Source organism: Solanum verrucosum, unplaced genomic scaffold (genome assembly GCF_900185275.1).
Source record: "Solanum verrucosum unplaced genomic scaffold, falcon-dt-bn FXZP01000062.1, whole genome shotgun sequence".
Taxonomy (NCBI): domain Eukaryota; kingdom Viridiplantae; phylum Streptophyta; class Magnoliopsida; order Solanales; family Solanaceae; genus Solanum; species Solanum verrucosum.
Window position 1 is genome coordinate 5352976 of NW_026020477.1, and position 12608 is coordinate 5365583.

The 12608-nt window shown below is 31.3% G+C and overlaps 1 protein-coding gene and 2 pseudogenes across 1 annotated transcript; 2 read left to right on the top strand and 1 right to left on the bottom strand.

Annotated features, from left to right (window-relative positions):
• The first annotated feature begins 890 nt into the window (after positions 1-890).
• Positions 891-5780, top strand: LOC125809408 (uncharacterized; annotated as a pseudogene).
• On the bottom strand, positions 3299-3871 carry LOC125809485 (12-oxophytodienoate reductase 1-like; annotated as a pseudogene).
• Positions 5781-5968: 188 nt separating the features above from the next.
• On the top strand, positions 5969-9571 carry LOC125809409 (uncharacterized). The gene is made up of 2 exons (XM_049489056.1): positions 5969-6336; positions 9340-9571. Exons 1-2 carry the CDS (start codon positions 5969-5971, stop codon positions 9569-9571), a joined length of 600 nt encoding a protein of 199 aa, XP_049345013.1.
• The last annotated feature ends 3037 nt before the right edge of the window (positions 9572-12608 follow it).

A 12608-nucleotide genomic window follows, 5' to 3' on the forward strand; every position in this document is an offset into this window, starting at 1 on the left:
AAGAAGATCTCGAATATTCCACAAAAGTCATGAAATATTCATATAGAGGTCAAATCTAAATCATCGTTCGAGAAATACGTCATTAACGGCCCTCGGATCATGGATAATTCTTAGGAGAGTAGAATCAAGGGAGGAACAAAATTGTAGGCGCATATTTATCAATAAAGTTATGTTTCTTCAGATTTTATTTGTGTGATTTATTTATTTTTCATATGTTTAAAATTTGTTGCAAACAATTACATCTAAAAATTGAAAAAGATTTCTAAAAGCAAGAATTACTATCATGTTTTCTTTAATATTTGTATTATATAATATAGGAAGAATTTTTTTTAAAAAAAAACTGTTTAAAAAGAAAGAAAAAAGAATCTCCCACGTTCGCAATTTTTTTTTTTAAAACGAAATAATCTGCATATAAATTAATATGCAGAATTTATGAATTTAACATCTGAAAATAAAAATAAAAACTGTAAACACTAATAAAAGATATTGTTTTAAATAATAAATAAAAAACAATTTAACTACTTCTGAGGTCTCCTTTTTTAATTTATTTTTAAAAAATGGTAGTTATCTAAATTAATATCCAAACATACGTTTTAAAAATTTCGATAACTAATTAAAAATTTAAATTTAAAAAGATAAGAAACTAATCTTATCTTATCCCTAGAAAAAAACCAACCGCATAACATAGTAATTAAATAGAAAGAACTAGTCTTAGCTCTATCACTTACATCATTTTAAGAATCTACTAATTTCAGAATTTCCTATTCTCTTATATTTATTCAACCACTTGAGCATGATAACATTTTTTGCTTTTCCTGTTATTTTTTTATATTACATTGGTTTATGACAATTAATCTTCGGTGTTTGAAGTGATGAGTAATACATATATAATGGTGGTAGTATGCAGATGATTTAGGTAGCAATTAGCAATTTGTATGTGATCGATGTCAAGTTTGAATAGGTTTAGATAATGATCATGAAAGAATAAGTATGGGTATCTTTCTATGGAATCTACTTCTATTTGGTAGATTTATTGAAAATTCTATCAGATCGGCGAGAAACACTCTCATATATGCACTCAATGGAGAACTATGTATACTTCTGTAATTATCATTGTGCAGATAGAAATTGAATGACTCTAATTTAAACTTGATTTTTTAAATTTTATGAAATTTGAAAGTCTCTAACACTATAAATTTAAATCAACATCTTAAGTTGTATAAAATTGTGTTTGATATGGTTAGAAGGTGTCCTTATTTGAAATTAACAACATGGTTTCATCTTTTGTTGAGTTAGCTAGGAAATTCAAAGTCATTATTTTATGAGAATTTACACTTTTCACATTTATTTTTATTTGATAACTTAAATTAAAAAAAGCATTAAAATCTTATTGTAAGTTGTAAGTTTTTATGTTCTGTACTAATTTCAAATAACTATTAAACGTTGTATATTTATCACATATATATATATATATATATATATATATATATATATATTCCATTACCCTACCTTCAATTTCTAAAAAAATTGTAAAAGATTTCATTTAAAATAAAATAAAATAGGAGTATTTAAATTGAACGTACAAAAAAAGTGATTATCCAACTAAATAGTTTTTATTTTAAATTTAATTCTTAATCGAAATAAATTATTATTGACCATCACAATTTAAAAATAAAAACGGTTTAAAACCTCCCACTAACTTTTCATTTCGAAACAAATTGTTAAAAGGAAAATCAAAATTTTGAAAAGTAATTTTACGAGAAATAAAACTTAAAATTTTGAATTTAGGATAAACAATATTTATCTATATTTAGAAAGCCTTAAATTCTACCCAGAACAATATCACAATTATAAGTTATTTAGCAAATTTAAGACTATTCACAATATTAGTTTAAGTTTAAAATTGCGATTTTAAAATATATGATATAATTTTTTATTTGAAATTTAAAATTTTAAAATATTTGTATTTCAAGATAACTATAATTACACATAATATGCTTCGTCGGATAATTTGTATTAGTTATTTTTAATTTAAACAAAATTATTCATTTTAAAATATTCGCGCAAAGCGCGGGTACGTATACTAGATTAAATAAAGTTCAAAAGTAATTATTTAGTTTAAAGTTAGTAAGTAAATCTTTTTTTTTTCTATAAAGTCACTAAAGTGATAAAAGCTTTATATAAAATTTCTTTTAATAAAACTCGTGCTAAATGCTTCATATAATTATTTTTTAATAAAACTCGTTTAATTCTACTTTTTATTTTTCATGTCTCGTTGTTAGTCATTATCAGAAGTTTGTGAAATCTTGAAGCATAAAAGGGATTTCATTCTAAACTAAATTTTCTCTTCTTTTTTTTGTCTATTCACTTCCTATTAAATAAACATAAATAAAAGCTAAATATTATGTAGTTTGATTTTTTTAAAAAAATTGGTATATTTTTAATTAAGAAAATTAATCATTAATTTGTTACGTAGTTTGATTTACAAAATTTTGGTGCACCCATTCGTTAAATTATTTTTATTTACCTATGTGATTCTTGGACACCCTTCGTGAAATTTCTGGCTACGCCACTGTATATGATATAATATTAAGTTGAATAAATAAACACACACGTCCTACATGAAATAATACACGTAGGATGCCAAGTAGGATGTGTGTGTCTACTTGTTCAACTCCATACAAATTTAAGTGTTGACTTGTGCTCACCAAAAATTGAAGGGCATAGATGCAAGATGAGACAAAGTTGAAGAACACATTTATATGTTATGCCTTGTTTTTATTGTTGCTTAGCTTTGAACTAGTTAATTTTAGCATGTCAAGAGAAAGACAATCTTTTTTTCCTATTTTCTCTCAACATTAACGACTAATTTCTCAAATCATTTCGCAAAACCTTTTTTTGAAATACTAATAGTCATAGATATTATAATAAAATATATACTTCATTTATTTTATTTTTTAAAAGAAAGTGAAATGTCGGACGAGTAAAAAACTGAAGGAGGAAGTACATATATAGGTTGAGATTCAAATAATTTATTAAACTATTTTCCTCTTCAACAATATTTTCTTAACATCCTCTTGACACTTCAAGATACAAAATGAGATGCAACTTCAAATATTTCAAAATTATTATATCTAAGATTCCTTTCCTTGTTGAGGAAGACCCAGGTGATCTTTATTAATAGTAATATAGATCACTTTATTTGTGAAGACATATGAAGTAGCAGACAAACCCATATCTTTGTACATCAAAAGAAGGTATCCAATATAATGCTTCCTCAGCATCATCATACCATATTTTATAGATATGGATAGTCAATATAGCCAACATTAGGATCAGAAGTATAAAATGCTTCCCTGCTATACTTATTGAGAGGTGCATCGAGCTCAAATCTCCTTGGTAAATCTGGACTAGCAATGAACATACATCCATATGCAACGAGACCAGCTCGGCCTTCATCCACAACTTTGTTTCCATCCTCTCTATCGTAATCACCAGCTACAATAAAAGTACCTCTAAATGCCTTCCTCATGGGTACAAGGCTGTCAAGACATTCAACTTTTTGCAAGGGTGTTTTCATTCTTGGCTCAACCATGTGGCAATATGCAATGCCATACTTATTCAAGGATTCAGCCATGTAAAGTCCCAAAGCACTTGGATTTGAGTCTCCTGAATCCTTGTAGTCAGCAAATGGGGAAAGCCTTATTCAAACTCTGTCAGCTCCTATCTCATTTACAACCGCTTCAATTATTTCAAGTGCAAATCAACAACAGTTCTCTAAAGACCCTCCATATTGGTCAGTTCGATCATTGACTTGGTCTTTCAGAAATTGGTCGATTAGATAGCCGTGAGCTCCATGGATCTCAACCCATCAAGCCCGAAAAAATTAAATGAAAGGTGTCAATTAAGTTTGGGTTTTGTTTTTTGTGACACTTTTACCAAGAAAGGGTGAAATCCACTTTAAAATGTAATTAAGTAAATCTGGGACCAAATTAATATTTTCAAAAGTTTCTAATCTTTTATAAAATACAAAAAAACACTTCATTTTTCAACTTTTATAATTCTATCCAAACCATTTAAAAAAAAAGTAAAAGAAAATAAATCTTTCTTTTCTTCTTCTCCCAACATTTTCTCTTCTCTTCTTCTTCTTCCTTAGGAAATCTGAAAATCCGACTATCAAAAAAAAAATTCTCCTTCATTATCTTATCTTCCTCCTCATCTCCGGCCGTGACTCTCTCCTCTTTCTGAACTGAAGATTGTGTTCGACTTAAAATGGTTAAGTCATATTTTTGAAAGATTTTACAAATTTCGAACAATACTGAGTTTTTTTCTTGGGTTAATGAACAGTAAATCGTTCTATAGATGAGAAAATTGAATATGGTGTAATGGTACCTATTATTTACAGTTTTTGAAAGAAAATTAACAAACCCAAAAAAGCCCTAATTTTGAGGAAATGTATATGTATTGTTAACATTCAGTGAAAGGTTGTTATTGTTGCTTTTGTTGTTCTTTCTGTGACTATTTTGTTCATATGATTTTAGAAATATAGTCTTGTTCAGTTGTCCAACATATATTTCATTTGTTGAAAGATGTGTTGTATGTTGCTACATTTTAGTGATATGTTGGTATATATTCCAACATAGTTGTCATATGTTGGAACATATAACCTATGTGTTAGGGCAACAAAATGGTTATCTGTAGTAACAAAAGATTCATCTGTGGCACATGAATGTACATCTGTGGCAACAGAATGTCCATCTGTGTCAACATAAGTATAAATTGCTACCCATTATTATTTTATAATCAATTGTAAACTCTTAACCTTTTTTTATTTACCTTGTAGATCAAATGATACAAGAAGTTTCATCCATGACAACAACTCAATCTTTTATTGGTGTTGCTTCCTCTTCTAACATCAAATGTTCTTTTTGTCTATGCAAAGAGTGTGAGCAACAACATGATTATTTTATTAGTCGTGTGTAAAGAACTCACTGATATTTTTAAGAAAATCACTTATAATAATGATGTCCATACATCCAAGAAGATTTCACAGCCTTTGAAGTGTAGAAGGTTGAAAGAATCTATTCCCAATCACTATCTATAATTAGGAAGAGAAAAAAAAATCAATGACTACTGCTCCAGTATCACACTCAACCCCAAAAGGCAAGGAGAAGGAGGAGGAGGAGGAGGAGAAGGAGAAGGAGGAGGAGAAGGAGAAGGAGGAGGAGGAGGAGGAGGAGAAGGAGAAGGAGAAGGAGGAGGAGGATGAGGAGAAGGAGAAGGAGAAGGTGAAGGAGAAAGAGTAGGTGAAGCAAAAGGAGGAGGAGGAGGAGGAGAAGGAGAATGAGAAGGAGCAGGAGAAGGAGAAGGAGAAAGTGAAAAAGAAGGACAAGAAAGTTGAAGTCGTCAGTTGTGATGTGAAGCAACAATATCCATTTGAAGGTTTTAACATTGACGACGAGGGTCCAACTGAACTAATTTCATCCTTCTCACAATGGATAAACGAGGGTCTTTACAAGCATCATGCAAAAAAGTAAAGTCGTTAAACTATTATTAGTATTTCTTATTGTTATCCACTAAATAATTATTTATAATGATTACACAATTGCAGAACAGACAAGGACGATTACTACTTAGCTAATTACTCGAATCTTGAGTTCAAACAACTGGATTTTGTAGTTGCATCTCCAAAGAAGAAGGGTTGGTTCTACGTAATGTCTCAGCCCAATAGGTGTTGGACTGATGAGGTAAATCCATGCCCACTTTTATGTTTTGATTAAGATATGAATACATACAAATAAATTGATACGGAAAAACACTTGTTGATGTATCTGTGCAGCATGTGGATGTCATTTTTATACTATTTGCGGAAGAAGTCAAAGCAACATATTCATTCTAAATATCGATATACCACTACTAATTGTTTTTTTCAAAACATACATTGACAAAGCCAGTGTTGTTCCTGAATATGAGAATAAAATTGTTGGCATTATCAAAGGGTTCGGTATACCTGCTAGACTGCGCACCTCACAGATATGTTTATGTCCCTGTAAATTATAATGGGGAGTTTCATTGGGTCTTGGCAGTTGTTGCATTGAAGGAATGGTGCATAAAGGTGTATGATTCAATGTCCTCATCTAGGACTAACAGAAAATTGTGCTCCGAGATTCAAAAGTTGTCTACAATGTTGCCAAAGTACCTTGAATCCAGCGGGTTTTTTGAGCAAAAAGAGCGAACCAACTGGCCAGTTCTTGAAACTTACCAAGGAAAGAACAAATCTCTCTCATTCGAAGTCATACATGTTATTGGTATTGCCCAACAAGCAAGCAGTAGTCTGTAAGTATCACATTATTTTTTTGTCTTACCACTATCGAAATGTGATGTTATTAGGTTTATTATATTCACTACAAAAAAACCCCAAATTGCCAACAGATTTTACTAACAACTTAAGTTGGTTAGTATTCTACTAACAAATTACCAACATATTTCTAATTGAATTATATTTTAAAACTTAACAACGAAATTCTAACAGATTACCAACCAATATCTTACTAACTAAGTATTTTAGTTGGTAAATACGGCGAGAAAAAATGGCGCCAAATTTAGCAACATTCTATCAATGGATTACCTACTGAAATATTACTAACGCACACCTTTTGTTGGTAATATTACCAACGAAGTATATATCGGTTGGTAAATATGACAAAAAATTATTTATATAATTTATTAACATATTACCAATGAATTACTAACCAAACATTTACCAACGGCAAGATTGTGTTGCTAAATTTACCAACCAAATATAAATGTGTTGATAAATTAGTAACGAAATGTAATTTGTTGGTAAACTTGCCAACCAATATCCAATTAGTTGGAAATTTTGCCGACGAATAAAGATTGTAGTTAGTAAATTACTAACATCATTAAAATAATTGGTAATATACCAACCGATCATTAATCCATTGGTAAAATTTACCAACATATTAATTATTAGTTGGTAATATTACATATGAATGTTTCGTTGAATAGTAACTATTACCAATTGTGATAAATTTATTGGTAAATTATTAATTACTAACTTATATTTGAATAGTTGGCAAATTTACCAATTGAAGTTAATTTTTTTTGTAAATCAGCGTCTAGTGTTGAGGCTTTCATATTCAGTTTGTGTCGTTAGGCGTTTTAACTTTTAAATTTTAGCCAAAACATGACTTTGATCAATATTTTTGGTAAACGTGCTCAGATTAGAACTCTGTCAGTGTCATTAGCTTCGAAAGGTCATTCTTTATCTAACAGGAAGGTTGGTTCAAGTTTTGAGGCTTTCATTTTTTGTTTGTGCCGTTAGGGTATTAAATATTATGTTTTGGTCAATATTTTTGTGAACGTGCTCAGATGAGAATTTCGTCAGCGTAATTAACTCCAAAGGTCATTTTTTATCTGATAGGATGGTTGGTTCGGGTTTTGAGGCTTTCATTTTTAGTGTGTGCCGTTAGGTGTTTTAACTTATAAATTTTGGCCAAAATTTAACTTTGGTAAACGTGCTCAGATGAGAATTTTGTCAATGCAGTTAGATGCGAAAGGTCATTTTTGATGTGATAAGATAGAGTGTTCGGGTTTTGAGGCTTCTATTTTTAGTTTGTGTAGTTAGGCATTTTAACTTTTAAGTTTTGGCCAAAATTTCACTTTAGTCAATATTTTTGGTAATCGTGCTCGAATTGAAATTGTCACCGCGATTAGCCATATAAGTTTAGTTTTGGTCTCATAGGATGGTTGGTTCGGGTTTTGAGACTTTTATTTTCAGTTTGTGTCGTTAAGTGTTTTAACTTTTAACTTTTGGCTAAAATTTGAACTAGGTCAATTTTTTTGGGATACAAGCTCAAATTTGAATTTCGTCAGCGCGGTTAGCTCTAGAAGGCCATTTTTCGTCTTATAGGATAGTTGGTTTGCATTTTGAGGTTTTCATATTCAGTTTGTACCGTTAGGCGTTTTAACTTTTAACTTTCGGCCAAAATTTGACTCTACTTAACATTTTTTATAAACGTGCTCTGATGAGAATTCGGTTAGTGCAATTAGCTTTGGAAGGTCATTTTTATATCTAATAGGATGATTGGTTCAGGTATTGAGGCTTCCATTTTCAGTTCGTGCTATTAGGCATTTTAACTTTTGGCCAAAATTTAGATTTGGTCAATATTTTTGGTAAACGTGTTCAAATTACTTTTTTTGATGTAATGATATGTGTCATATTGAGATTAATTTAACTTGTTATCATAGATTTTGCATTGTTTCATTCAAATATGATTTATAAAATTGATATTAATATTTTTGGATTTATATTCGTGCTCTTAGATTTTTAAATGCAATAAATTAATAAATATTTTACTATTGGATAATCATTCAGTTAATAATATTTTGAACATATTTTCAATCAATTACTAACGTAACATTGAACTTGAATGATACATTACCAACAAACTAACTATCAATTAGTAAATTTATTAGAAAAACAAATAATCATACTAACATATTTAAAATTTATAACTAACAAGGGTTGTGGTGGAGTGGTAAGTACTCCTTCACCCTTAACCAAAAGGTCTCGGGTTCGATACCCCTTGGGTACGGAGTCGCCTTTGTTAGGGAGCACAGTGGTCTCGGGTTCGATTCCCCTTGGGTACGGAGCCTCCTTTGTTAGGGAGCGCAGTGGTCTCGGGTTTGATTCCCGTTGGGTACGGAGTCGCCTTTGTTAGGGAGCGCTTTACCCCCCAATGTGGGACTTCCCGACGTGAATCTAAATTTAGTCAGACTCCAATGTGGGTTCCGGACACCGGATGGAAAACCAAAAAAAAAAGTACTTAAAATTTATTGGTAAATTACCAACATAAATTTTCTGTTACTAAAATTGTCAACCAATTACCAATGTATCTGAAAAAGTTTACTATCAAACATTTGTTACTATAATTACCAACGTATTACCAACGGAATCGAACAATGAAGAAAAAAATTTACTAACTCTTTTTCAATTCATTAGTAAAGGTATTAACGATATACTAACCAAAAAATAGTTGGTGAATTTACCAACGGAAATTTCAAGGCCATGTTTCAAAATTTTGTAACAACATCTTTGGGTGTTTACCAACTGATTTTTGGTTGGTAAGTTTACCAACAAATTAAAATCGGTTGGTAATATTTACCGATGAGCCTTTTAGCAACAGATTAATATAAGTTGGCATTTGGTTGGTAACTCAATTTGTCAACCAATTTGATCAATTTACCAACGATTTTTTTTGTTGGTAATTGGGGTTCCTTTTGTAGTGATTTTCTAATTGATGATATACCATGCAGAGATTGTGGACTTTTTGCTGCTGCATATGCTAAGTTTTTGAGTGATGGACTACAAGTACCATCTTATGGAATTATTTCTGAAACCCTTCGCATGAGATATGCTTCACTCCTATGGAATTATGGGATTTTAAAGGCTTTGAGTGGCTATGTTAGTAAAAATAAAGACCCACGGAGGTCTAGACCTAAAAAAGCAAAGTTAGATGAAAATATTGTGGTTACCACCATTGATTAGATTTATGGTTATGTATACCATTGTGAATTACCTTTTTGTTGATAAGTTGTAAAAAACAATTGGTGAAGTGTTCATTTTTGCTGATAATATTAATTTTAATGATTATTATTATTATTTTTATTTTTTTGGAACAAATGTCAATTATGATGGAAAGGAAGAAATATGGTGTTTGTGGCAACATATACAGAATTATCTGCATGTGCCTCAACAGGAAGGTCATATATGGCAACATATGTAACATTTGTGGTAAAAAAATCACATAATTATATACATGGGCCCCAACATGAAGGTCATATGTGGCAACATATCTCACTTTGAATTGTCATTATACTGTCAAAATTCAAAAAAAATTCAAAAGGCAGAACACAGTATTGTCCTTTTTCCCTCTCTCCTCCATAAAAGGACGATTCATATTCCAAAAACTTGTTTCCTATTCCTTCTTCCTTTATCTCTCAGCTCTTATTGTTTCTCCATTTTTCCTCTTCACAGATCCAGTAATTTGTTGTGATATTTTCTACCACATAAGTGTAATTTGTTGCGATATTTTATACAAGAAGTCATTGTTGCCCTCTTCATTATCGTCGATATTCTCAGGTATAATTTAATTAGGGTTTTGAAATACTTTTACAGGTATTAAATCAGGACCTTTTTAGTGGTTTATCGCTTATTTGTTTATAGGATGGTTGGTTTGGTTTGGTTGGTTGTTATTCCTTTTGAAATATTATTTGTTTTCAAAAAGTTTCAATTTGTAGTTGGTTTTGGTTAGGGTTTAGGGTTTAGGGTTTTGTGGTTTGTTGGTTGCTTCATTTGTGGTATTTGTTTGATGTTTTGTTGCTTGTGTGCTGTTGTGTGTTGTGTTGTTGTGTTTGTGTTTGGTTGTTGTTATTTTTGTTAATAAATATTTGATTTTTGTGGTTGTAGATACAAATATAATGCCTGTCAAAAGAAAAACTATATTTCAAACCGAAACAACTGACACAAAGATCCAGAAGAAGCCTAGGACTAGTAGGAAGAAGCAGAATGAAAATTCCAGTTCCACTCTTTTAGAAGAACTTGCATCTGAAGCAATTTTATCTTCTCAAGTAGAGACATGAGCTTCTTCTCAAGTAGAACCATGAGTTTCTGAAGAAGATCTACCAATTCTCCATGAAGGTTTTGTAGATGAAGAAAGAAGAGAAGAAGAAAATAATGAAGTTGAAGAAGAGAAAAAAAAAGAAGTTCAGGAAGAAGAAGAGAAAAAAAAAGAAGTTGAGGAAGAAGAAGATAAAAAAGAAGAGGTTGAGGAAGAAGAAGATAAAAAAGAGAATTAGGTTGAGGAAGAAGAAGAAAAAAAAGAAAAAGTTGAGGAAGATAAAGGAAAAAATAAAGATGTTGAGAAAGAAGAAGAAGAAAAAAATGAAGTTGAATATGATGAGATCAAAACAGTCAATGCACACAATTTCCTTGTGCATTTCCAGCCTAATGCTACTGGTGATAGCATTATGAGGTCAGCCATGGGAAAAACTTTCGACTCCTTCAGGATCATGCTCAAGGAGAAGGGTTTGGAAGATTTTTTTAGGAATAGTTGTTTTGGTCATTTTCTTGATTTGCCAGAGAATAATAATGCTTGTTTTCAAATGACCATGGTCTATGAACCTGAAAAGAAGGATGAGATTTTGATTAATTATTGTGGCATACCACTCTTCTTTGGAAGAAGAGAGTTTGCCATAGTTTCAAGGTTAAAATGTCATCCTCATTCTGAGCCAATCCCTGAATTCATGGTCAAAAAACAACCACGGAGATGAAAGAAAGAAGAAAAAGAAGAAACAAGACAGTCAACTGAGGAACAGGACTTGGTGTCCCTTGTTGGCACAAGCTTCAAAAATCCCGATTTAATAAATTTTTTGAATGACGAGGATACATCAAAGAAGCACAAGGAGTCATTGTGCTTACTTTGATTTGTACATAATGTACTTTTGGCCAAAGATGTCAACACCTACATATCCCTTAAATGGGTGAATTTATCTGAGGATATTGAGGCTTTCAACAACTATCCTTGGGGTTATGACAACTTTGAATTAAATGTCAATACTTGTTGAAACCTTTATCTCCAAAGACCAATAAATTATTTGGCTTTCCATGGGCTTTCATGGTAAACATAAATGTTCTTAATCTTTTTATATTTTATTGAATAATTCAACATTTGATTTGTGACATGTTTTCCTTTTTTATAGGCTTGGGCATTTGAAGTCATTCCTCATTTGACCCATCAAGTAACTGCAGAAGAAGAGATTTCATCTCCAAGGATATTGAGATGGTTGAGAGCAAAAAATGTCAAAAATCCTCCAGATCTTTTTAACCCTCCTCATGATGCAGTAAGTTGAAGTTGTTAATTACAAATTTGACATTCTCATATGTATCAATTGTTGCTACATATGAGGCATATGTTGCTACAGATGGGTCATCTGTTACTGCAGATGCCCCATATGTCGCAACAGATGCATCATCTGTAGTAACATTTGACCCATCTGTAACAACATGTGACCCAAATATTGCTACAGATAATGCATATATTGCTACATATGGGGCATCTGCAGCAACATGTGACACAAATGTTGCTATAGATGGCCATATGTTGCAACATATGACTCTTTCTGTAGCAACATATGACCCCAAATTGTTACAACATCTCACCCAAGTATTCCTATAGATGACTTATTTTTATAATTTTAGGTTGTGCACCCATGGCTTGTCCCAATAGAAAAGGAATTGCAAATGTCATATCTAATTACTCTAGGGTTAGTTGAAACCTTATTTGATCCTGTTGTGGATAGAGTTAAAATGGAATTGGTTGGAGCAACAACCATCAAAAGAGACAAAGTTGATAATGAATTAGTTGTTTTGATAGGGTTGATGTGTGTGGTGGTATTGATGCTGATGCTAGTATTGATGTTGGTGGTGATATTGGTGTTGGTGATGGTACTGGTGTTGTTGGACAATACTAAGAGGCTACCTCTTGTAGAAGATGCTCTGGTTTTCTATGTGAGAAGTGCAAGAA